Source organism: Molothrus ater, chromosome 3 (genome assembly GCF_012460135.2).
Source record: "Molothrus ater isolate BHLD 08-10-18 breed brown headed cowbird chromosome 3, BPBGC_Mater_1.1, whole genome shotgun sequence".
NCBI classification, from domain to species: Eukaryota; Metazoa; Chordata; class Aves; order Passeriformes; family Icteridae; genus Molothrus; species Molothrus ater.
Window position 1 is genome coordinate 8045758 of NC_050480.2, and position 24552 is coordinate 8070309.

At 38.2% G+C, this 24552-nt stretch overlaps 1 protein-coding gene across 3 annotated transcripts in view; it reads left to right on the top strand.

The window, feature by feature from the left end:
* Positions 1-24552, top strand: part of KIF16B (kinesin family member 16B) — a 139587-nt gene that overhangs the window by 97048 nt on the left and 17987 nt on the right. For all 3 annotated transcript variants that reach the window (XM_036381065.1, XM_054514391.1, XM_054514392.1), the window contains one exon: positions 2461-2550. In XM_036381065.1, the coding sequence (XP_036236958.1) occupies positions 2461-2550 (90 nt within the window). The remainder of the gene's footprint in view (positions 1-2460; positions 2551-24552) is intronic.

Below are 24552 nucleotides of genomic sequence, written 5' to 3' on the forward strand. Positions count from 1 at the left end.
CTTTTGCTCTTAAATCTAATATAAATAAATAAAATATAAATAAAACCAGTGGCATCTGTTATGGCCAGTGCCCATGGTTGCAGACAGTACCTATGGTTGGCAGCAAGGCAGCAGGGAAGGTGGAACTCCAGCTCTCAGAAAGACACACAGGGTTTCCTGAGAGCTGGTGATGGAAGCAAAGTCTGGAATCAAGCACAGCCCTGCAGGGATCCTCTGGCAATACTGAAAGTTGTAGTTAAGCTTTCTCATTCTCATTCATCTTTTCCACATTGTTCTGAGTTCGCTCCTTTTATTTATCCTGTTTGATGTTCTTTTAAAACTGGTTTTCTTGTGTTTCAAAGCCTTTTAGTGATGCCTGACAAGTACTCTGTAAGAAAAGATCCAGGCAGATGTACCCTAAAACAGTGCTTTCCTTCAGCTCCAGTTGCATTTCTGTTCAGCCAGATGCTGTGTTGAATCTGCTCAAAAAGTCCACATTTCTAGTCCAGGTTTATTTCTGAGTTTGGTGAACTGTTGCAGAGTGGGAGTAAAGCAAGAGGTAGTTCTCATTGATACAAAGTTCTTTAAGAAAATGATGCATGTCCCATAACTGCCTACATTAGTAAGAAGTCTAAACTTCTGATTAGTAAGAAGTCTAATCTTCTGTCAACATTATCAGATGAATACCCTCAATAATAAAATAGAAAAAGGTTATAAGAAATTTTTAGAAAACTTCTAGTTTCCCAGATACTGTTTTCCTAGTGTGAGGAACAGTTTCAACAAGGTTAATAGGAAGAAATATGAGTTCTCATGATGACTGTAGACAGTTTAACCAGCCTAAATAAAGAAATGAGGCATTTCTTTTTTATTTTCTCATTACTTTCAGAATGAGGTGGAATATTGCATTTTTCTACCCTGGTCATGGTGTTAGTTGTGTTGCTATAGAGCAGAAAGAGGACAAATTCTGTGATGTGCTTTAAAATGCAATGGATTGAAAATGTCTCCTAGGTTATTTTCTATCAGTTATCATGAGAAGAAAAGATAAGGAGACAGGACTGTGATACCTTCTTTCAGATTTATAGGTTTTACATAGGAAATGCTGCCTTTGAATGGGAGAAACAAAACAACCCACAATTCTGAGGCAAATCTAGGATCACAGAAGTGCCTAGATAAGGATATTGCCAAATCTGTCTTGCAGATGTACTTAACCATATGGTTTTTGTTCTTAAGAGAATACTTTTAACTGTATTAGCAAACTATGTAAAAAGCAAAGGACTTTTCAGAATTGCTTTACTGGTTCAAAACACCTGCATATATCCCTCTCCCATTCCTACAGAGTGTATAGTCTGTCATACAGGTTTTTTTAAATGGGGGAAAATCATCCCAGACTTGTTGTGTCAGTTGTAGGAGTCAAAGGCCATATTCTAGAAATGCTATTGGTATGCCAGGTGCAGTGTAATTCTCTTTATACAAGTGGAGATTGATTCTGTCTGTCCTAATAGCAGTATTGCTGTGCTTTGGGGGCCACTTAAGACTTTGTTTAGCATTGAAATTTGTTTTTCAATCGTTCCAGCTATAACAACAATAAAATTTTGGAATTACCTGCAAATCTCATTACAAGAAATTGGAAAGTAAACAAAGAAGATGACAAGGACCAAATCAGGCCTTGGATCACCAGAGCTGCACAAAGTCTTTTGATTTTTGACTGTAAAGTCAAATGCTCTAGTCACAACACTTTCATGGCCCACTTAGAAATGTCCTTAATTAATGTCACCTAATTTCACATAATGTTTAATATCTCAGTTTTGAGAATAACTGATGGTAAGGTTGGTTTGCCCTCCCTCTTTGCTCCTGTTGTTATGCACTCAATCCACAGGAGTAACAATGTTTATTTTAAGAAAACTTCCTATATAAATGCAATGTTCATCACCATTTTGAAGACACAGACCAAGAGTGTCTTAAAGGAATGTCTTCTACTAAAAGGTGGTATAATATTTTACCCTACAAACTGGAATCCCATTCTATGTGGTAATGAACTCTGTATGTCTAAGAAATGTGTATTTGTTAATTGTCAATATCTGTTTATAAGAATATACATTTCTGTGAATATTTTGAGGCTACACTTCACTTACTCTGGATGTTACTTATTCATTAATGGAACACCTACTGATAGTAATACTGAGAGTCAAATAGCTGCACCAAGAAGTGATTGGGGATGTTCTAATGTGTTTACAGTCTTATCAAACCACTGTGGATTAAGGAATAAATGCATTCAGGTGTTTTTTTGCTTTGCAATCAGTGCTCCTTATTAAATACAGTTCTGTCACTGTAATGAAAGAAAAATTAAGTAAACTTATAAAAGGTTTTTGGATTTAAGACAGCTAAGAACTGTCCATTTTAATCTTATAACCCTGTATAGTGCATGGATTTTAGACTGTGTGGGTTTACTTCTGTTTCTTGTGTTTATATTGTCTGCTCTAGATAACAGTCTTGGATGAGACATGGACAGTGTTTCGGCGGTACAGTCGTTTCCGAGAACTGCACAGAACTTTAAAACTGAAGTACCCAGAGGTAAGCTTTGGTAAAACTTCTTTTACACAAAAGGGTAGAGACTTGAAAAAATGTGGTTTGAGATATGTTCACTCAAAAAGGGAGGTGATTTCAGACAGCCAGCACAATTTCACCAACGCAGTTCCTGCCTAACCAATTTAGTCACCTTCTGTGATGGAGTGGCTGTATTGGCTGCGCATGGGAGGAGCTATGGGCGTCATCTCTTTTCATCTGTAAAGCCTTTGACATAGTGTCTTGGTTTGAGACAGTTTAAGGAGATGAGCACTCTGAAATGAGTAACTTTGCCCTACCTTCCAACCAATCCCTTTCCACCATTAAGGAATGAGATAAGAGTCAATATAAGTGGAAAAATAACACATTACTAACAAACAGAATGCCAAGAGGAAAGAAAAAAAGGTCAATAATTTCTAGGTACCAAACTGCAAAAAACTCACAACCCTACTGGACCAAAGAAAGCCAGAAATAGCCTTTCCTGAGATGGCACGAGGCAGGGACAGCCTCTGGCTTGTAGGACAAAGGGACAAGATGCCATCACATCCCTCTTGGGAAGGCAGGAGCTGTACAGAGCAATTTTAGCAGCAGATGAAGACTTGCTGGCTCCTGTGGGGTCTTCCTGTTGCTTCCTCCAGTTCTCAGACCCTGCTGCTGTGCTCTGCACTTGTGGCTGTGGTGTTAGTGTTCAGAGACACATAATCACAGAATGATTATGTAGGGTGCTTTTATTGAAGAGCTCTGGGTGTCAGGGGCTACCAACCCAAATCTGACTCTGACATGCATTTGGGATGAACATGTTTTTATATTCTATCGTTATATAACTTTCATGTTAATTATTAAACTTATATTGTTCTATTGTATACATAGATTTCAGCCAAGCATGGCTCCTCGTGGCCCCCCTTAAATTTCTAACATAGTTTCTCATGATTCTTCTTATGATTATACAATAATTATATTTAATTACTAAACAATCATCACATCTAACAATTATATCATTTATCAAACTGCTTACTTAGGTGCAATGATTTGGCAAAAGCCTAACATTTTCAGAGTCTATCTTTAACATTTTCCAGGGTCCCACTATCAGTGGGATGAGGGAAAAGCACTGGTCTGTGGGTGCTGGCATGGCATGGCCTGGCTCCAGGAACTCTCTGGCTTTTTTTGCTGCCAGCAGAGTTTGCAAATTCACTTTGAAATGGTTTCTAGTTGCAAAATGCAGTCTTTGTGGATGGCTATGGTTGTGCAGCTGAAGCTGCCAGAGAGAAAGGAGTTCTGCTCCTGTAGCCTTCTCTCCTGGAACAGGCAGCCGATGGATTCGGGCTGGCTTGCTGGAGCCCATGGTGACTGGCAGACACCTGCAGAACTCACCTCAAGGCAGCTCAAATCTGCCAACTGCACTCTCTCTGAGATGGGGGGGAAAAAACAAAAAAGAGAGATCCCAAAAAGGGAGGAAAAACCCTTTGCCTGAGCAAAGACCAAACAGCCTGCAAAACAAATACCACGTGGCAAAGGAGCTGCCTGGGAGGACCAATTCTGAAAACAGCCACAATAGCACCTCCTCACACACACAAGGTCTCTGGCTGCAAAATCTGAAGGAGACTAGCAGTTCTTGGATGCAGGTAGATCTGGAATGCAGTAAAATTATGGATCTTCCCAGGACACATGGTCCCCACAACATCCTTTTCTCTAATTTGTAAGGAGATGGATTTGATGGGTGAATAGTTTGGGTGGGTGAGGAATTGCTTGGATGGTCACATCCAGCGGGTGGTGGTCAATGGCTTAAGGTCCACATAGACATCAGTGAAAAGTGGTATCCCTCAGGATTCTGTGTGGGACCAGTGCTGTTAAATATCTCCATGAGCTGACACAGAAGGAACAAGCATACCCTCCTTTGGAGAAAGGCTGAGAGAGTTGGGGTTGTTCAGCCTGGAGAAGGCTCTGGGTAGACTTTATAGCGGCCTTTCAGTTCTTGAAGGAGGATTATTAGAAGGATGGGAACAGTTTATTAGAAATATGGGGACAGATTTTGAAGCAGGGCTGTGGCAGTAGGACAAGGACCAATGGTTTTAAGCTGCAGAGGGCAGATGCAGAATAAAGCATTAAGAAAATTTTTACAGTGGCACAATTTTTACAATGCCTTGAGAAGTAGTGGATGCTTCATCACCAGATCTATTCAAGGACAGGTTAGTTGCAACTCTGAGCAGCCTGATCTAGTTGAAGATGTCCCTGCTTATGGCAGGGGACTGGGCTCAGTGGCCTTTATAGGTCTCTTCCAAACCAAATGATTTTATAATTCTGTGACTCCTCTCAGACGTATGTGTCCCGTAAGACTGACAAGCCCTTCAGCACTTCAGAGATCCAAGGGTGCTTGATACAGGATGGATGTTGCAATGAAACTGTGGCTCTGTGTGTTGCTCCTGGCCATAAATTCCCTTTACTGCTGACTGGCATCATTCCCTGGAGGTTTTGTTCATTGTAAGATACTTGTAGTCAGATCCTGTTGTCCGTACAACTTCTTATTTGGAAGAAGAGCATTGCTTCACAGATACCCTTTTGTAATAGTGGCTTTCAAGTTTCTGCAAAATGAAAAATTGATCTGACTACTTCAGAGACTCTGGGCATTTAGGATGAGGAGCTGTACCTGATGAAGCTTTAGTTCATTGGAGTGAGCGTTTATGGAATTACAGTTTTTAGTTTTCACATCTAACTTTTAATTATTAACATTTTTCTTCCCTCCTACATGTTCCCTTGGTTATTAGAAGAAATAAATCATTCAAGCAATGAAAGTGACCCTGATTTGAGGGTTAGCACAAGTAAAGAAGCTTGGGCAGTATATTAAAAAATATTCATATGTTAAAGAAGGAGAGACATGCAATAGTGTGCACATGCTTTCTTGGTCTTCGTTAACATATGTTTAAAGCTAAAAATGAAATGAGCATAGAACAGACCTTGAATCTGGGACTCAAGATTGTTCCCATTCCAAAACAGTAGGAAAACCAGAAATGGAAACTACTGTGCACCAAATATCTAAGAAAAAGTTTAAAAAAGAAAAAGGAGAGAGAGAAAAAAAATTGTCATCTTTTTTAAACTACAGAAATTTTAAGGTAAAATTGAGTTTTTAGTAGGAAATTGAAATGTTCTCTGTACATAAATGCTTTTAAAATTATTGCTTGTGAATGTCAGTACAATTTTTTTATTTGAATAAATTGCCATTTCCTCTTGGATGTTAGAGCTATATCTGTCAACAGGAATATCCTAATTGCATCTAACTCTAGAAAAAAGAGCCAGGCAGTCATCCAAATGAAAAAGGGCCACCTGAATTCCTGTGCAGACTGATTTTTGCCATTTAGGAAAATGTGCTCGAGTAGTCTCCTTCAGAGTTGGTTATTGATCCTGACAGTACATTGAGGAACAACTGAATTCTTTAATGCTTGCATCAGAGGGAGATCAGCTTCATTCTTGTTAGGAGTAATTGGATTCAGGAGGAATCTGATATCCTTAAAGCCACTATTAAAATGTCCCGTGTGCTGCAGCATATTAATTTCACCTTTTTGAATAAATACTGTCATTTGTGACTGACAGTACAAATTCAGGCTTTTTTTGGTGTTTCAGGAGGAAGTAGGTGTGGTTTTTTTATTCTTACTTATTTGTTTGTTTTGAAGAACCATGACAGCATGAGTAGTATTATTAGGTCAGAATGAAGTCCAGCATCCAAGAGTGTATAACAGGATCCCAGCCCAGAGCACAGGTACATACTTTGCTTCATCTTGGAGTCTTCCCAGCTGAAGTTCTTTTTGTTCTAATTAACTGTTCATAGTTCATATTTTTCCTGTGGATTTTATCTGTATTTCAAATTCTCTACACTGCACACTTTATAAGTATGTTACAGAGGCAATTTTCTTCTGCAGCTTATTTTCTTTTATCATCTTCTCTCTGTGGTTTTGCCTGCTAGGTCAGTATATTTGCTAGTTTAATGTGTCAGTTTGTTCCTTATTGACACTTCTGTGTTGCCATATGTTTGTGTCTCAGGTAAGCTTAGTGAGATTCACATCTAGTGCATTAACAGAATTATTGGTTACTTACACCAAAGCACAAGTGTCTAATTTCCATGTGGGAAACACATGATATTTGTATTAAGCTGTCCCTTTGTGAAGAAGTTTTTTAGGTCACTGCAAGCACCAAGTCTTACAAGGTTGCCAGTAGTATTTTTTCCAGCCTTGACTGAGCTTTCACTTCACAACAACTTTCACCAGCTTATCAGAGAGGTTCAAATACACTCATATTTGCTAAATACCAAGCATGCTAAAGATTAGGAGAAGCAAGAGAAGCATTTGATCACATGAGCCAGTGCTTTTAGATAGGTACTGGCACAAAGGTACCTGTTCTGGAAACCCTTGCAGCACCACTGATGACTTCTCTGTTTTACACAGTGCAGGCACAGGTTGTGTCCATTCCTGCTTTGAGACTTGGAGCATCGAAGGGAAAGGCAGGTTTGTGGGCAGAGGAGACCTAGATAATATGCAGTGGGTTTCTTCTACTTGTCAGCATTTCTACAAACTACTGTGTCCTTGTTTATGAGAGGGGAAGAGCATGTTGTGATGGATGAAACACAAAATAATGTGTGCTGCAGTAAAGATTTGGCATTTGTTTTCTTTGAAGGAATTTCATTAACAGTGTTGCATATGTGAATGACTGATGGCTTTCTATATTTTTACCTTTATTTCAAATAGCTGTAATTTATGGTAATTTTGGATTAGTTTTGCAATGTGAGTAGCAGTTCAGTTTGTTTGGTAAATTGAAACTCATCTGTCTGCTTCTGCTCATCTGTCATTGAGCTAATTTAGGATTCACTTAGGATGATGCTAAAATGCTTTTTAATACCAAACTTGTCAGAGTTGTGTCTTTAGTCAGTATGTATTATTTCAAGGAAACGTGGTCCTTACAAGGATCTTATCAGAATCTATCAGAGTTGAGTTCTATTTTGCACAGTTCACCTTCCCACTCTAAATTAATATTTATAATGAACAGTGAAAATACTGTGGGCATGTTTAATATATGAGTGTCCTGCTTTTAGAAGTGAACTTTACAGCTCATTAGTCGCTCAGCTCTGAGTTACTATATCAGTATTTTAATAATTTGCTGATCTTGCATTTCATGTTTCTGCCACTGAATTCCCAAAGGGATGTCTTGGCAAACTGATGTATTAGGAAGGTTTTTTTAAAAAAAAAGTATCTCTTTCAAAAGCAGAAACTTATCTAATATCTTCTGGTCTTAAAAGATGTCATATATATGATGTATCTGCACATTTCTTCTAATGTAATTAAGGGGCTGCTGACAACTGCTTATCTAACTAAAATGTGTCACATGCAAAGACTGAAGAAGCTGCAGCAGAGTGGGACTGAGCCAGTGGCAGATAACTACCAAGCATTTTGCCATGTCCAGTTTTTGAGGGAGGCTACATGACTGTCATTTGCCCAGCTCCAGCTTTCTTGCACTGCTGGATTGTTAATGACATTAACAATTTTATTACTTTTAGATTTTTAAATAAGACCATACTTGACTTTCAGTTGCAGTAGTCTCTCTAATGAATGCACTTTTTGTTGTTATTAGTCAGAGAAGAGAGCAAATGGACTCTTCATTCTCAATAGAGGAGTGAGAACTTCCATAGTTAGATTCTCCTGTTTTTCCCTCTGCCTTCATCTTTTCTTACCAGTTACTGGTTTTGGAATAGTACCAGAATGTTGATTTCTGCAGAAAACTTTCCTTCCTGAGCCACATCTTGCTGCAAAGGACATCTCGCTCTCCTAACACTTCCTCACTATCCTAACACTTTCTTGTCTCTACTTTCTTTCAAATGAGAGCAGAGAGACAGTTCCTGTTTGTCTTTCTCCTACTCAAATCCAGGGTTTATGAAGTCCCTCCTTCATATGGGAGTCCTTAAGTCCCACTTGCATCCAGGTTTTGTGGGGCTTTCACTGTAGGCTCTGCATATTGAGTTCCCTGTCAGTCATCTTGAAAACTGTTTCTGTGTGCATAAAAATCTTTACATGTTGTTAGGGGCAACTAATAGTGATTCTTGACTTAAAATATTAGAAAATCCCTGGGGAGCTGCCAAGGAGAAGCTACAAGGCATGCTTGCATTTATAGATTCATTTATAGACATAAGGACATGCATGTGTCCTGTTCAGTAGGAGTGCCACAGCTATTGACTTGTAGCTTATTTAACAGAATGTAGTATCTGTATTTAATTTATGGAGGTCTGTGTATGAGCATATATTTGTGTCTTTTGGGGTCTGGGCACAAAAGGTCTGTTAAGAGTTTAAAAATAATTATGGATCATAACCTGTAGGAATTGCATGAAATTCAAAGAGCAGAAAATAATTCTCAGATTTTTCAGAAGTACTAAGTGAATGTTTTCGAAAATATGCTGAAATCAAAACATTTGTTGCAAGCTTATTTAAAGACATTTTAAAATACTTTGTAATATTTCAGATTTTTCAAAACTCAAAAAATAGTCTGTTTTTCATCCAAAGTATTTTGCATCTCAGTAAAGAAAGACAAATGTTTGCATCTCAGTGACAGCAATGTCTGTTTCATCCCTCCATACTCACAACCACCCAACACATGATGTGTATGTTTGCTATTAAAATAGAGCAGACACCAGTTTTTTAATTGTTTCTTAAGTTCATTTTAGACACTTTTCTACTACTGCTTATTATTCAGGTGTAGTTCAGCTAGGTAATGATTAATGAAGAGTCATGAACTGTTTATGGAGCCACCACTGACTGATCTCACTATTCTTTCCTTTTGACTCTGTACTCCTCTTTTGGGTGACTGCCAGGGAAGCATCTCTGTTTCCTTTTTAAGAGGTCCATACATCTGGTGCTCTTGATAAGTGGTAAGTGGGAGAAATCTTCAACAGAAATAGCTGGCACAGGTAATGGAGAGGGGATGAATTTGATGTAAAGTCATTAATTTTAGGAGAACATCCTTGGATTCTGGAATTGATGACTGACAGAAATGCAATATATTACTAACTTTCAAAACGTGGTTGTTGTGAATTTGAGGATTTTTATTCTCCCCCTCCCCACCCCAATAATCTCAAGGATAATTAGGCAATTTCTGTGCACTTATGTAATTATTAAATTATTTTTTAATGTCTTATCAGACATGCAGATTTTCCCTTCCAATGAAGAATGCAAACAGAAATTAAACCAAGAGTGGAGCAGTAAGGCAGCAGACTTGTGCAGAGCACTTGGGGCAGTGTTTGGGCTGGGATCTTGGCTGTCTGACTGCTCCAGCTCTGGTTCATAGCTCTGCAGCTGTAGAGTTTTATTGAATGCAAAATTTATGCTCATATTCTGTGATGGAGGTACTTGGCTTGCAGGGCTGGCAAGCCTGTTGCCATGTAACTGGTGAGCTCCTGGAGCTGAGGAGCTAATTTGGCAGCAGAAGGTAGAAGTTTGTTGCATCAGAGCTGGTTGGACTGAAACTGCTGATTTTACCATTGGATTTTCTGGTTTACTGGCATTAGTAACTATATATTTAGTTAGTATGTAAGGTGTAGGTAGTATGCTCACATTGAATGCAAAATTCTGGACGTTTGGATTCTTCTAGTGTTCAGTTTTAAATAGCAGAGAGTGGTATAGTTGTAAATAACAGAACTTTCCTAAGACAATGTTGAAAATTATTTTGTTCTGAAACCTGCTGAACTTATGCCAAAGTCTTGATCCTGCAGTGACTGAAGTCCCAGTCTATTCACAAATTCATTCATTGTTGACATTGATGTTTAGAAACTCTAGAGACTAAGAAGCAATTTAAAATCAGGGGTTATGTGCACCAGAGAGAGCAGGGTGTAGCATTTAATACTGAATATGATTGTACATATCTTGCTACAAATGTTATCTCATATTTTAGAAAGTTCAGGTTTATTTGGATATGGATTCTCAGTTCAGATTCTTTCATGGAGCCCTATGACCTTTTGTAAGCATAGCCTCTAACAATATTTTAAGATTTGTCTATTTCTTTGAAAATTTGATCCAGTGAAGAAATAAGCTTGTTGATGTGTTTTGGCTGAACTGGAAGGATGTTTCTGGGTGTCTGGATATGAAGTAGCAAATTTGGTTTGTTTTTTTTTGTCCAAATAGTCAAGACTGATGCACTGTAGTTTTAGTGGTTTTAAACAATGGTAAAATATAATAGGACTGAGAGATTTGATATAAGAACCATAGGATGAACATCAAACACCAAAAATGTATAAACACTCTTAAACAATCTAAAAGCTTTTTTTTTAAATGGAAATTGTGTATTAGGGCACAGTGAAAATGAAAATTATTTGCAACATCGATGTGCTTGGAAATAGCAAATGCTATGATGTGTATTCTGGCAGAATTATATGTAGAAAAGCATTTAGAAAACAGTTTTTGAAATATGAATCTAATTAAGGGCAGACCTTAATTTTTACTTTCTAGCATGGGAATTTAGTAGGCTTGGTAATACATCTTTCCATAAATATCGAAAGAAAAAAAAATTAGTAACTTTTAGAACATGTATTTGTGTGGAAACCCTTTAATAATATTATATGAGCACGTGATTATAGCCTTTGGCTTCTTTCAGTACAAATTACAGTAATTATGATGCAGTTAATTTTAACATTCATATTCTTGTCACCCAGAACAGCCAGGAAGTGCATCCACAGGAAGCATATTTTGTCACATGCACGTTTCCAGCTCCTGTTCCTAATTATATTATGTTCAGAACAGTCTGCAAGCCTGCTGGTTTATATTTGTAGTACTTCCATATCAGCCTAAGTTTGCCACTACTTACAGATGGGATTTGAGTGGTAGATCCTTAGAAGCTTCACCTGGCCTTTCTTTTTGCACCATGAGACTGCTGAAATTTTTAGAAGAAATTTTTAGCATATTTCTCAGTACATCTATCTACAAATGAACAGAAGGATTCATCCCAATAAGTAAAGTGTAAAAAACATCGCTGCTAACGATATAATGTAGTTCAGTGAAAGCTTGATTACAGGGAAATGTATTTATTTCAAATGGTGCCTCTGATTTCATGGTTGCTAACCAGAACTGGAGCATCAGAGACAACAGCAAACCCTCCAGCATATTTGCTTCCAGCATAATACACAATTCTCATCTATTTCTGGTTGGAAAATGAAATCAGTGTGTGAATTTCAGTGTGTGAAATTGTTGTGACAATTTCGTATCACAGCACTGAATGTGAATATGTAGGAGCCTTGTAAAAACCCAGATGGGGATTGATTTGTGTTTGTTGTTGCTTTGGGTACTAGATTTGTGCAGCAAAATTTTCTTGGCTTGGTACATATGATTCTGCAGAGATACAGCCTCTCTCTATCTCTTCTCCTTTCCTTCCTTTCCTCCTGGGGTTGTTGATGAGACCTGGCCTTTTTGGGTTTCCCTAGCAGCAAGTGGAACTTGTGAGCTTCAAAACAGTTCTCTGAGCTTCATTGGTCTTCTGATAGATTCACAATGAAACAAGTTTAATCAAATGCCAGGTTTCATTGATCGTGCTGTGCAAAAGTCTTGTACATGAGTAACATAGAAATTGAAAAAAAAGCATTTAGAAACGTGTGAGTCCATCATCTCATAATTTTTGAACTATTTGACAGACTAATTCCATTGATCATTTGATAATCTGATTTTCCAGGCACTGCTCAATTACCTACTGAATTTGTTTAATATCAAAATATTCATGTTGTGTTATCAGTAAAACAGTTTTGTATGGATAACAGTTATCTGTGAGAGAGAAATACCTCTGAGAAGAATTCCTAGACAATATAGCTGGAGGTTTAGGTGCTCATTGAGACTGAGGCACTTCTTACCTGTTCCTGAGTATTGGTTGACTTGGGAGATGCCTTGGGCTGCAACCTTGGGTCTGTTTTTGTGCTGCTTAGTGAAAAGCAGAGGGGGAGGATTGGAGGTTTTGCTGTTTCTTCTTTTTTTCCATTACTACCTTCCTTCAGGGAACTTTTGGATATGTACTGCATTAATCATTAGCTGTTAGTGACAGTCTCACTGCTTTCCAAGGGTTTGTGAAGAACAGCTTGTTCTTGTTGGCTTTGTCAGGAGTACACTGCTGGATTAAGTTGGTCTTTTAAGTAGAATCCTTTCATATCAGTTGATATAGTGACCCAGCTCAAACTCTAGTTTTTGTGAAAATGCCCTGGTTAATTTTGAACAAATAGCATAGAGAGTAACAAAAATTGTCAGGCTCCAACTGTGCTGCCTGCTGTAGTTTTTTTCTTATATATTTAGGTGGTATTACAGACAAAACTGCACATGTGAAACTGCTAAACTTTATTACTCTCTAATCTAGAGAATTATACAATGCCTCTCTTGTGCTTCATGAGGCAGCTTTTGAATAGGATATTTCAGGTCTCCCCTCTCTTTGGAACCACCAGGTAAATGAACAAGGAAATACAGATTGCAGATTTTGCAGCACAGTAAGAATATTAGCTGTTTATTTAGGCATTGTTGTATTCATCAAATGAGTGATTCATTATCTAAATGGGATTGAGATACAGGTGACTCTTATCTATTGTCATCTGCAATAAAGGAAAGCTGCTGAAAAATTTCCCCCTCTGTAACTAGTAACAATAGTTACACATTTTAATGCACATTTATGGCTTGCAGTTTCTCTAGCTACACTGGAGGAGTAAAAGAGCAGAAGTGCTGTGCTGAGCCTTGTGCTCCCTAACGAGGAGGGGCATGTTTGCCAATGACACCAGTGTGACATGGGAATGTGTGCTTGCAGCCTGGAAAGCCAACTGCATCCCAGTGCTTGCAGCCTGGAAAGCCAACTGCATCCCAGCCAACTGCATCCCAGTGCTTGCAGCCTGGAAAGCCAACTGCATCCCAGCCAACTGCATCCCAGTGCTTGCAGCCTGGAAAGCCAACTGCATCCCAGGCTGCATCTGGAGCACTGTGGGCAGGAGGTGGACACGTGGGAGAGAGTCCAGAGGAAGGTTGGAAAGATGCTCAGAGTGCTGGAGTGCCTCTCCCATGAAGGCAGACTGAGGGAGAGGGAGACTCTGGAGACCTGAGGCACCTTCCAGTACCTGAAGGGGCTCCAAGAGAGCTGGAGAGGGATTTTTTACTTATATTATGTTCAGAGCATATGAATGGCTTTAAATTGACAGAGGGGAGGGTTAGGTTAGATCCCAGGAAGAAATTAGTCCCTGTGAGGTTGCTGAGGCACTGGCACAGGCTGCCCAGGGAGGCTGTGGCTGCATCATTGTCAGAAGTGTTCAAGACCAGGTTGTGCAGGACTTGGAGCAACCTGGTCTAATGGAAGGCATCCCTCCCATGGAGGGAGGTTGGAATGAGGTGGGCTTCAGGGTCCTTCCCAACCCAAACCATCCTATGATTCTAGAACCAACCTTAAGGTTAGCATTTTTACAATCTACAAGAGGCATTTTTTGTTTAAAGGTCTTTTTTAAGTATTACTTTATCATGTTCCTGCTAATGACCTTTCAGACTCAATATGGTGAAAATAATACTGTGTTTCTCAGTTGAAAATGACTTTGCTTCCGAAGAAAGGAAGAAAACAAATTTCTCTGGCCTGTGTACCTGGTAGTACAGTTAATAAATATGTTTCTAAATGCCTTGTTTGGTATTCAAAGAGAGATCTTCCTGTAAAGCTCTCTTCACTGCTGTAATATAAATATATTAAAAAAAAAGTAGAAGGGTCTGTCTCTGCAACACAATGTACAGAAAGCTCCATCTTACTGAAGAGAATTGTCAAGCCCTCTAGAGAGCCTCAAGCAAGAAAGCCCAAGTCAAAAAAATATATTCGACATGTCTGCATGACAAAAATCAATAAAATACAATCTCTTGTGGTTTAATATGAAAATAAACACAAAGAAGAAGTGGCTTTCAGGAAAAATATTGAGCTGCAGGTATAGAATTGAAGATGTCAAAAGAAGACTGAAAGCAGAGGATGTTGTCCAGTTTACTGTAGGACATATTTCAGAACCAAAGCCAGGAATAATAGTGTTGGAGGGTAAGCTGTCTGGCCATGTCTGAAAACCAAAATTCAGTGTGATGTGAGTGAGAGTGAGATGAAAAGCACTCTTCTCATGGGTGCCAAACTTTGGGACATACTGTTACAACATTTGATTAATTCATGGTTATCTATAATTGGTCAAAATGCTGTGAATAATAAAAGGAATTAAAGGTAGGTTTTTGGCTAATTTCTTCTCTATTGAATTTATTATTTTCTGTCATACCTAACTGTAGGTACTACTGGGTATTAATGATGCTTTGATATTTGTGTTGTACACTGCTGTCCAGCAGTGCAGGTACTCTGAAGCTTTTTTTTATACTCTATATTTTCCAGGGAATTAAAAAAAAATTTAAAACCATTTCTGAACACTGTATATCCGAGTCTTCTTATATCCTCTATGGAAAATAATTGAAACAAAGCTTTAGCAGCATTTTAAATCCTTAAATTACTCATTTTATGTTCAACTCTAACTCCAAATTTATTTTTAAATCAGGGAATAAATAAGGAGACCTTTACTTTTAAGTTCAGTATTTTGATAGTAACAGTTATGTAAAGTAATTGCAAATTAATGTATTGCAGGGTTTTATTTAAATGGTAGAGTAGCATAACTTCCATTCTGATTGTACCTGAGGCTCATATGTGCTGTAACTCATTGTAAAGTTGCTGTAAAAAACAATGAAAAAATAATGTGGTTTTTTAACTTTCCCCTGTTTTCCTGGGTTGCTAAAACTTGTGTAGGTGGAGCAGCATGGCTCTTAGATTCAGTGAACTAGCTGTTTGTTGGGAAAAAACATTGTTCTAGAAAGCATCTGACAGATGGGAATTATGAAATTACTGACAGAATAATCTCTGCCCAAATTCTTGCAATGGTAAAACACATCCCTGTTTTCTCCCCTGCCCTAAGTAAGAATGTTGGTTCAGTATCACGTTGGCTTTTTCATGAGTGTGTCTTTGAGATTTCCCTGTCTGTGTAGGGTCTTGCTTATGAAGCATTTAGCTTTAAGTGCTTGATCAAGAAATTTCATTATACTTGGAAACAAATATATATTCTTACCCACCATCCTGACTGTCAAGAGCAGTACTAAATGTGGTATTCCTCATGAAGCTGATAGTAACAGTGGTCTTTTACTTTGTACCCAGAGTTGCTTTTCTGTCCTGCACATTCAAAATCCTTTGCCAAGCAAGCTCCTGAAAATAGATCTGTTAAGTTTATTACATTTATTTGGTTACCTGTCATTTTAAGCTTTACCTAGTGGCAACAGCAATAATGGAAGGAAAATTTGTATGAGGCTTACAGCAAGTTTTTAAGTCTATGATAAAGCTGCTTGTTCTAAAGTGTCTGTATGACTAGACACAAGTGAAAATGAGTGTATAATGTCTGACTATCACTCACTTTTGCTGTTGGGGGGACTGAGTCATTCCTTTTAAGCTTCCCATTTGTGTGCCTGCACTGCCTTTTCTCTGGTTTTATCACTTTAAATGATGCAGAAGGTTATCTAACTTCTCCTTGTAATCAGTCCAGTTTGTTGTGAGGGTTAGCACTTTATGTCTGCTAACAAATCACACTTGAAGGCATACTGCCTGTTTGTTTGCAGGTGTATTTCTCTGTGACAGCTGTTCTTTAAGACCCTGAGATCTGCCATTAATTTTGACTAGTCAGAAAGGCATCCATCTAGTCAGCAGTACAAATCATTACTGCTTGTTGATGAGTTTTCATTATTAACATTTCTCAAAGGCAAGGGTGACTGAAATTTATGGCATCAGTCAGCCACATGAGATGGGGATGTGTCATAAAAGCTGCCAGATGTCACTGAGATGAGTTCATGTACAACAAGCAAATCTTCTTAGGGAGAGCTGTGAAAACTGCTGTGGTGAATCCCCTTCTCTGAGCCTGTTTCTGTTGCATAAATCTAATGGTATTGTGATTTCTCAGTGTGGAGTCCAAGTGGCCCAATAGGCACTGGAGCATCAGCAGAGCTGGGGCAAGGTTGTGTGCAGCCATGGTGAAGGCAGGGAGTGATGCGTGGCCCACCTTGTGTTATTGCAGCCACAGCCTTGACCTTGCTGGAAATCCCAGCAGGAAGATAATAAATCAAATCCCAAATAGTTTTTGAAAGAAAAATAAACCCTACAGAGATCTCCAGAAAATAACTTTATAGCCTTTTTGAGAAGTGGGGTTTGAGTCACACCTTTATAAAGATTGATTAATGTGTTGAACTTGGAAGAAACAACCTCGCAAAACCAGCAAATTTTACTGTTTCTTTAAAGAACTAACCAAGACTTGAAACTACATGAAGAAAGATTAATGTTTAGTTGGTAAAATCATGACCTAAGAGCATAGAGGAGGTATTAACTTGTCCATTTAATCTCTAGGTTGGCACATACCTTTGTCTTAGCTGATGGTCTGCCATGCCATGCTGGTGTTTCTCCCCCAGAGACTTCTGTCTTGGGGCAAGGGATAGATGAACAAGGGAGCAAAATCAAGGTTGCAAAAACACAGTATGTTAGGAATTTTTCATGCTTATTTTCCAAACATATCTACAACTCAAATTTAATTGATTTTATTTGGTTTTGACTGGTTTAGCTGTAAGGAAGTTATATCCTTTGGTTGATGTATGCTGCTTTTGCACTATCTTACTCTGTCTTTTTACAGCCTGTGTATGAAACTTAAAATATTTTCTTTGCCATTTGGGCCAATTTTTGTCTGTCTCTCCTTCACTGGTAATCCTAAGAGCTATACAGGTATTGGTTTCTATTTAGAAAGATGCCCTGGTTATATTAGCTTCTGATTTTTATAAAAGATTAAAATCCCCAATCTGCAAAATTTTATAGAAATATGCAAGGTTTGCATGAGCTTTGTTACATCCTATTGCTCATTTTCATAGATATTCTGTATGTAAATGTTATTGTACTGCTTATAAAGGACCAAACAAAAAAGTAATTTGTCAAATATTATATAGACTCTTGTTTATGGCTCTAATTTGGTATGCTATTATTCTGAGTACTCTAGAATTGCTTTAAGAAAAATACTCCTGTAGTGCAAAGTAATCACTTTGGCTTCAGTTAATTTGATTATTCTTGGTAGCAGGAGGCAAACTAAATGGAGTTAAAATTACATTGATAAACCACAGCCTCCACATCTCACCATAGCTCCCAAACTGCAGATTCAGTCTAGGTCATTTTGCTGGTTTAAAGAAGGAACATGGATATGAGAGCTCTCAAAGCCTTTTGATAATTTCAGATGATTGTTTGATGGACAGGTAGGCATGATTCAAAATGAGAAATCTTTGGTGTCTAATCCTATTTGTTCATTGTGCATCATCATATGGAGGTTTCAGGGTGGTTCAGAGGAGAATGTATCTTTCTATTGTCCCTCTTAAGTGAGACAGAGTTGAAATGTTCTTTGGAGAACCAATTATGCCTGTCTGGGGGAGGTAACTGGCAAAAGATCTTGAAAGTTCAAAGAGAATTATGCAGAACTAAAGAGAGCAGAGCTGTGAGACCTTGTGGGTCCTGAGAAGATGCTCATTTTTTGGCGAATACCAGTTTATTGGAGGTTAATCACAGCATCTTGACTTGCAACAGAGCTGCATGTATTTATGGGAGGAGATGTAAGTGCTTGTGCTTCTTGGTACTGATAGATAGATGTAGATACAGCTATAGCTATAAATATGCACAGTGTTCCAGTGAGATAAGTAGGAAAAAAGCAAGGAATTGTAACTTGTGTAAGTAAAGTGGAGAAGTTGCCAAATTGCCTGCTTGCCAGGTTAAGCCTAGGAAGGTCTCCAGTGCACTCTGACCTCAATGGGATGTGAGCTGGAGGGATAAAACAGGGATAAAAACAGACCTGGCTCACTGGGCTGCTGGCATTAGGGCTGAGCTAAAAAAGCAACATGCAAACCAGGAGTTGCCCCTGCCAGCCAGAAATGGAAGGGTTAACCAGTTCTGTGGTTAGGTAGACCTTTGCCATGGAGCAAAAAGGATGGATAGCAGAAAAAAAGAATGTTCTCATATATGGGGGGCAAAGCAGCTTCTTTGAAGAGAAAAAGCTGTGCTGTGAAGGGGCTAGAAACCAAATTGAGGCATAAATTGTGTAGAGAAAATACCAGGGGGCAAAACCCACCAAAAATACCCAAACCCCAAAACTGTAGTACGTTGTTGCAATCTCTTGCATTTGTCAGAAGGGAAGTATTTGCCAACAAATTCAGATTTTTCAGAGTAGACTTACCCAAGCAAGGAGGGAGATGGTTATTCCCTTGTGTGTGTTTGAGTGAGATCCAGGCTCTGGTGTTGTAGCAGCAAGGAGAGAAAACAGCAGGGAGCTGGGACACAGCAGGGATGGGCCTGAAGCAGCTCCTCAGCTCTCAGAAACACTTCAAAGACATTGGGAGCAGGGTTTGCTCCCCCCAAAGACAGTGAGGGACTGACTCTTGGGGTGGTACTGAGGGCCCCTCTGCAGAGACCCTTTGTGTAGGAGGAAGGTTGCTTTTCCTGTACCTATTTCCTGGTCATTTGAGCTTTCCTCAGTTTAGGAGGTTAATTACCCTTGTTATTATAATAAATGGTGACTTTTGTTGCTGCTGTTCAGCCTTCTCCAGGGAGTTCACTCCTTTAGAAGAGTGATATGGGTACTCTTCAGATCCTTGGATATGCTGTCACTTGAGAATATCAAATCCCTCTCCCCTTCTGGCAGATACTAAGGGAGGATTGCAAATGGCTCAGTGGAGTAAGGAAAAGAATTAGGTAGGTCATGCAGGAATGGAGGGAAGCATGGTGTTGGAATAGAGACAAGCTGGGAAGTGGGGGAAGAACATGTTGGGAGAGATGGAAAAAGTAAAGAGAAAGTATTAGAAATGGAAGAGGAAAAGGATGTGACAAGCTGAATGTCCAGAAAATATTCCCTGATTATTTGCTCTCCCTGATGAATTGTTAATGGAAAATAATATCTTTAATCCTTCTCTCCTGTGAGGGCATGACTTACCTGCAGCATACATGTTGGGAGAGCACTGAAGGGTTTACCCAATGGAGGACTGTGTTCCTATTTTGTTTAAAGGAGAATAAGTTTAGAGGTTTCTTCACTCAACTTTAAAGTTTGAGCTATATCAGCTGAAATATGACTTAGTTGTTTTTATATGTTATTTTATTGTTTTCATTTTAAGTGGATAGTATAGCAAATAATTTCTCTTTGATCTCCATTGGAATGTTTTCAGAATTTATAAAGCAGCCTTTAATCTGTCCAGTAAGTGTTAACTTTTTACCTTTGCCTACTGCTTCTTATGAAAGTGTGTAGAAAAGGTAATTTATTTCAGACAAAATATATTAAAAAATATAGAAATTAGGCTTGTGGTGGTTTGGTTTTGGTTTTGTTTTTTTTTTTTTTCACCTTGACAAATCCTTAAATACTTGATGCAAGTTCCTAGTTAAAAATACAGCTTCTGTGTAGTTTCTTTAGACTCTGGGAGTCTTAGTACATATTGAGATATTGAGGCTTAAGTTACTTTGTTTAAACTTCAAAAACTAAAAGTAGGAGTTTTTTCTTTCATTGCTTCCTGCAAAATCAAGTCAGGTGCAGCCACAGTGGCTGCAAAACCGTGCCAGGTTCTTCTCTTTGATTTTTCTCATCTGTGACAGAGATTTCTGGTACAAAGGATCAAAAGTCTGACCTACTCTTTGAAAAATGAGAAAATTCAGAGTTGTAAAAGTAACATGAGAACTAAAGATGACTGAGTTTTTAAATAGTTAGCATTTCCTTAATTTTCTTTTTTCCCCTTTTCCCCCTATTTAAATGTATCAAAACATTGAAGTAAAAAGAGAATTTGAGATGAAAAGTTAAAGATGATTCAGACCCCATCAATGTCTGCCCTGTTTTTCTTCTTAAAAAAGTATTTTACCTTATTGTAGGCACTAAAACATAGACTGTACCAGCCAAAAATAATGAGATGTTTCAATCCTGTAGATTTTTGCTTGATGTCAGAAAATGGAATTTTTTTAATGTTTAGGGAGCATAACACTTGGAACAACTTCATGTTTCAGAAGTGACAAGCCTACATGGCTGTATTATGTGGTATTTTGCTTTGGTCCACTATGTTTTGAAATATCATCTGCAAAGTATTGTACAAGAGTTTTCATTAACATGTTCTGTTCTGCTGTACCATAAAACCCCTCAACTGAATTAAATCCAGCAGGTCCCCAAGCACACATACTGTCAGTGAAGAGTCTCCAACAGATTATAATAGAAATTAAAGGACACCCTTCAAATGCTGATGACTATTTTTTCATAAAGGTTCTGAAATGAGAGTGCACCCCATCCCAGGCAGAGCATTTCATGGTATTGGAGCCTTCATTTTCACTGTCTTGGTTTCCAAAAGGCCAGTCTCCAAATTCACATCTCTCCCTGGAGCTCAGGAGTTGAACACTATGAAGTCTGGTTTCACTTTAAAAGGGTTTGCTTCCAAATAGGTGTTGTTAGGTATGTGCTGTTCCCAGAATCTTAAGGTCAGAGTTGAATGTAAGATAGAATAGGTGACAAAAAAAGGATCACTTGCTGTTCTGCCACCTGCTTTTACCAGCATGAAATGCCTGCCAAAAACCAGTCTCCTGACAGGAATGTGGGAGAAAAAGAGGAATCCACTTAGCTTGTTAAAGTTTGCTACAATAACGTGTACTGGTACAAACCACCTTCTGCTTGAGGACTGAACCTAATGCTGTCTAAATTTGATTGTACTAACTCCATTGTGGCAGGTGAGTATTGTTTTTTACAGATAATATTGCTGAGACAGATAAATAACATGTCTCTAAGTAATGCTAGACCTAGAAATAAAACATGGCCTTTATTTATTGTAAAGAAATTAGGGAGTAAATTGCAAATTACTGTTTGCCTCTCTCTACAACTGCTACTGCCTAGCAACAGTTGCCAGGTAGGATAAACATCATTAACTGTAAAAAGTTTAATGTGTAAAAGACATTAGGAGTGCTGATACGCAGTCTTGAGGTCTCTGTGTACTATTTTAAAATATATGATCTGGCTTTGCCTTTTGGGTCTAAGCATAGTCCCAGCCTTGCCCATGGTACAAGTATGCATGTGTGTGCACTCCTATGGATATAATGAAATGTGGATTGCAGGGATGCAGTGATTAATTTTAGTAGGGAGATGCTTCTGCTGTCAGAATAAAAATTAGAAATCTTGCACGCTATATACAGAAGCTTCTCAGGAAATCATTCAAGCCCTCTCTTCCTATCAGGCTGGGGACTATGCCTCTTAATTTCCCCTGACAGAAAATACATCACCTCATCAGCAGCCCTAGAAAATGACAAAACATCCCTGCCAAAAAAGACTGTCTGCCAAATGCTTCCATTGCCACTGCAGGGAGGGAGGAGTGTGTCAGAAATTCCATGGAAGGAGAATGATTTCCCTTACTGCCTGTCCAGTTCCACTGTTACTCTTTGCATTGTCTCAAAATCTTCATCTTGTCATCAAGGTGAGACCCTTGAAGAATTCATTTGGGCCAGAGGGTACACAAACATTTAATTCTGAAAGAATAATTTATACTCCTGAATCTGGATAGTGTGAAATTCCCTTAAGAGTGCTTGAGCCCAGGCAAACATCTTGATGCAAAATCCATACCTGCAAGACCTCTTACATATTTCAGTGCCAGAACAAATGCTGCTCAGTCACATACTGTACTGTGTGCATTAACCTGTAACAGTGATTATTTCCAATGAACTTACTGTACAGTTTAGTAAAGGTGCTGTAGCAGCACTAATAGCAAAATCTGAAATATTTATTGAAATATTTGCTGCTGCACTTTGGCTTAAATGAATAAGGAATTGTAAATAAACCTCGAAATTCTATTGAACCTTGCTTTGCTGAATCTCACACAATTATGTTCAGAGTCTGTATATCAAATAGTACTTTAGGACAGAGGATTTTTATAGAGAGTTATTGCAACATTTATCATTACTTCAGTGTATTTGTGTTGCTGAGCTGCTTCTAGTTCATCTCTTTAGGAACCAAAATTATGATGGGATAAGGATGTTTTATTGTCACTCTGTATATCTGTGGGGCTCTTGCACCAATATATTTTTCCCTGCATTAAAGTAATAAGTCAGAGTGTCAAAGATCAGTGGGGTGTGTGTGTATATACATATATGTATGTGTATATATGTCTATATATATATTTATGTATATATATTTATATATATATACATAATAAGCACACTATCTCTGGTAAATATACTAATAGTGTTTTTTTTATAAAAAATATAGCACAATGGACTGGCTTCCTATTGCACTGAATTTTCAGTCATATAGAGACCTGCACAATTCACCTCGCTGCGAGGATGTGTCCATTTCTTATGTTGCAAAGATAATTTTCAAGCTGCAAAGTAGGTGGGAACTAGTGCTGTCATGTTTGCATTAAGTGTTTGGATAGCCTGAAACTCAAGTCTGCAGATTTGTGAATGTCTCTTTCTCATTTTGGTGGGCATTAGACTGTGGACATGTAGTGGAGTAGAACCCATTGAAATAACTGAGTTTTTAAAGTGAAGATGAAATTTGTGACTGGAGCATTTTCTGTCATGTAGATGGGTGGGCATTTGTTGTGTGATGGAAATGGTCTTTGTGCTTTATTTGTGAGATAGCCATCTGCTAATCATTTGGCTAAAAGAGGAGCCAGGAGACCACTGGGAAAGTGTGGGACACAGAAATGTTCTAGCAGGCCTGAGGTTTATGTCACTGGCCCCATAGAGATGCCATCTGCAGTAATTGATTAGTCCTTTATAACATACCTCTGCAGGATAAAAAATCCTTCCAAATGACATACATGTATAAATAGGTATATTCTATACACACACTGGCATATTACAAACATATTAACTTTATATATGCATGTCAAGAATAGTTTGGCACATTGACATTCTGGTGGCTTTTATTACATACAAAGTATGCAGATTCCCACTTCTTGACCAGCAATAAACTCATGATTTTCATATAGGTACATGTTATGACTTTGAACATTGCAGAGCAAAGTTTACTGGCTGAGACCTTTGTCTTGCATGTTAAATTCATGACTCTAGTAATGGACTTTGGTTTGGTTTCAGAGATATGTGCATGGTAGTGATTTGGGAGTTAAGAAGTGTTTAAAGCAATGTGAGTAGCTATTTCTGTTTGAAATTGTTCAACAAAACACATTGGGTTTTTAAAATACAGCTGTTTTTTTCCTAAGATACACCCAGAAAGCTTAGGAAAACAGCTTGCTCATCCCAAAGTTATGTAGAATTAGTCCCCAAATTCCTGTTCAGATGGAACTTAATTTAGATAAGGAAATCTTTCCTGATTTAAGACCTTGCTTTGACTCCACAGAGTACGTCTGAGGATGCTGTAGTGGTAGGTTCATTGTGCAAATTGGTTTTTAATAGACACTACTTTAAAATTCTATAATGAAAGTATTTATTCGCAAATAAGTATAAAAAACAATCTCCTTATGGCCAGGAGGAGATTGTGGTGGTAGTTGTTTTACCTTGCTTGTTCCTGGTTTTGTCATGATGCAGTACTATTTGGTAAAATGCAATTTCTGCAGATGTGGGATTTTGAAGTCCTTGAAAATATTAGCACTTAGAATAATTTACAGGTGAAGAAGAGAATAATGCAGTGAAAATAAGTCCCCAGGACATTATAATACAAAACTGTTTGGTTGTGTACTGTTTGTCCTGCCAGCGTGAAGAAGCAGGCACACTGAGAAGAATATGGTTGGAGAAATTTGAGGAATATAATTGGGACATACTGGCAAGATTGATGGAGAGCAGACATCTCTTTAATGTCCTCTGGTGCCCCGCATCACTTTTATCATTTTAAGATGTCTAGACATTTCTTTAAAATTGTCGAAGTTGGAGTTGAACCAGAGAGTGGGAATAAATCATTTGTATTGCAGAATTCCTCTGTATTTTAAAGATGCTCACATTCAACGT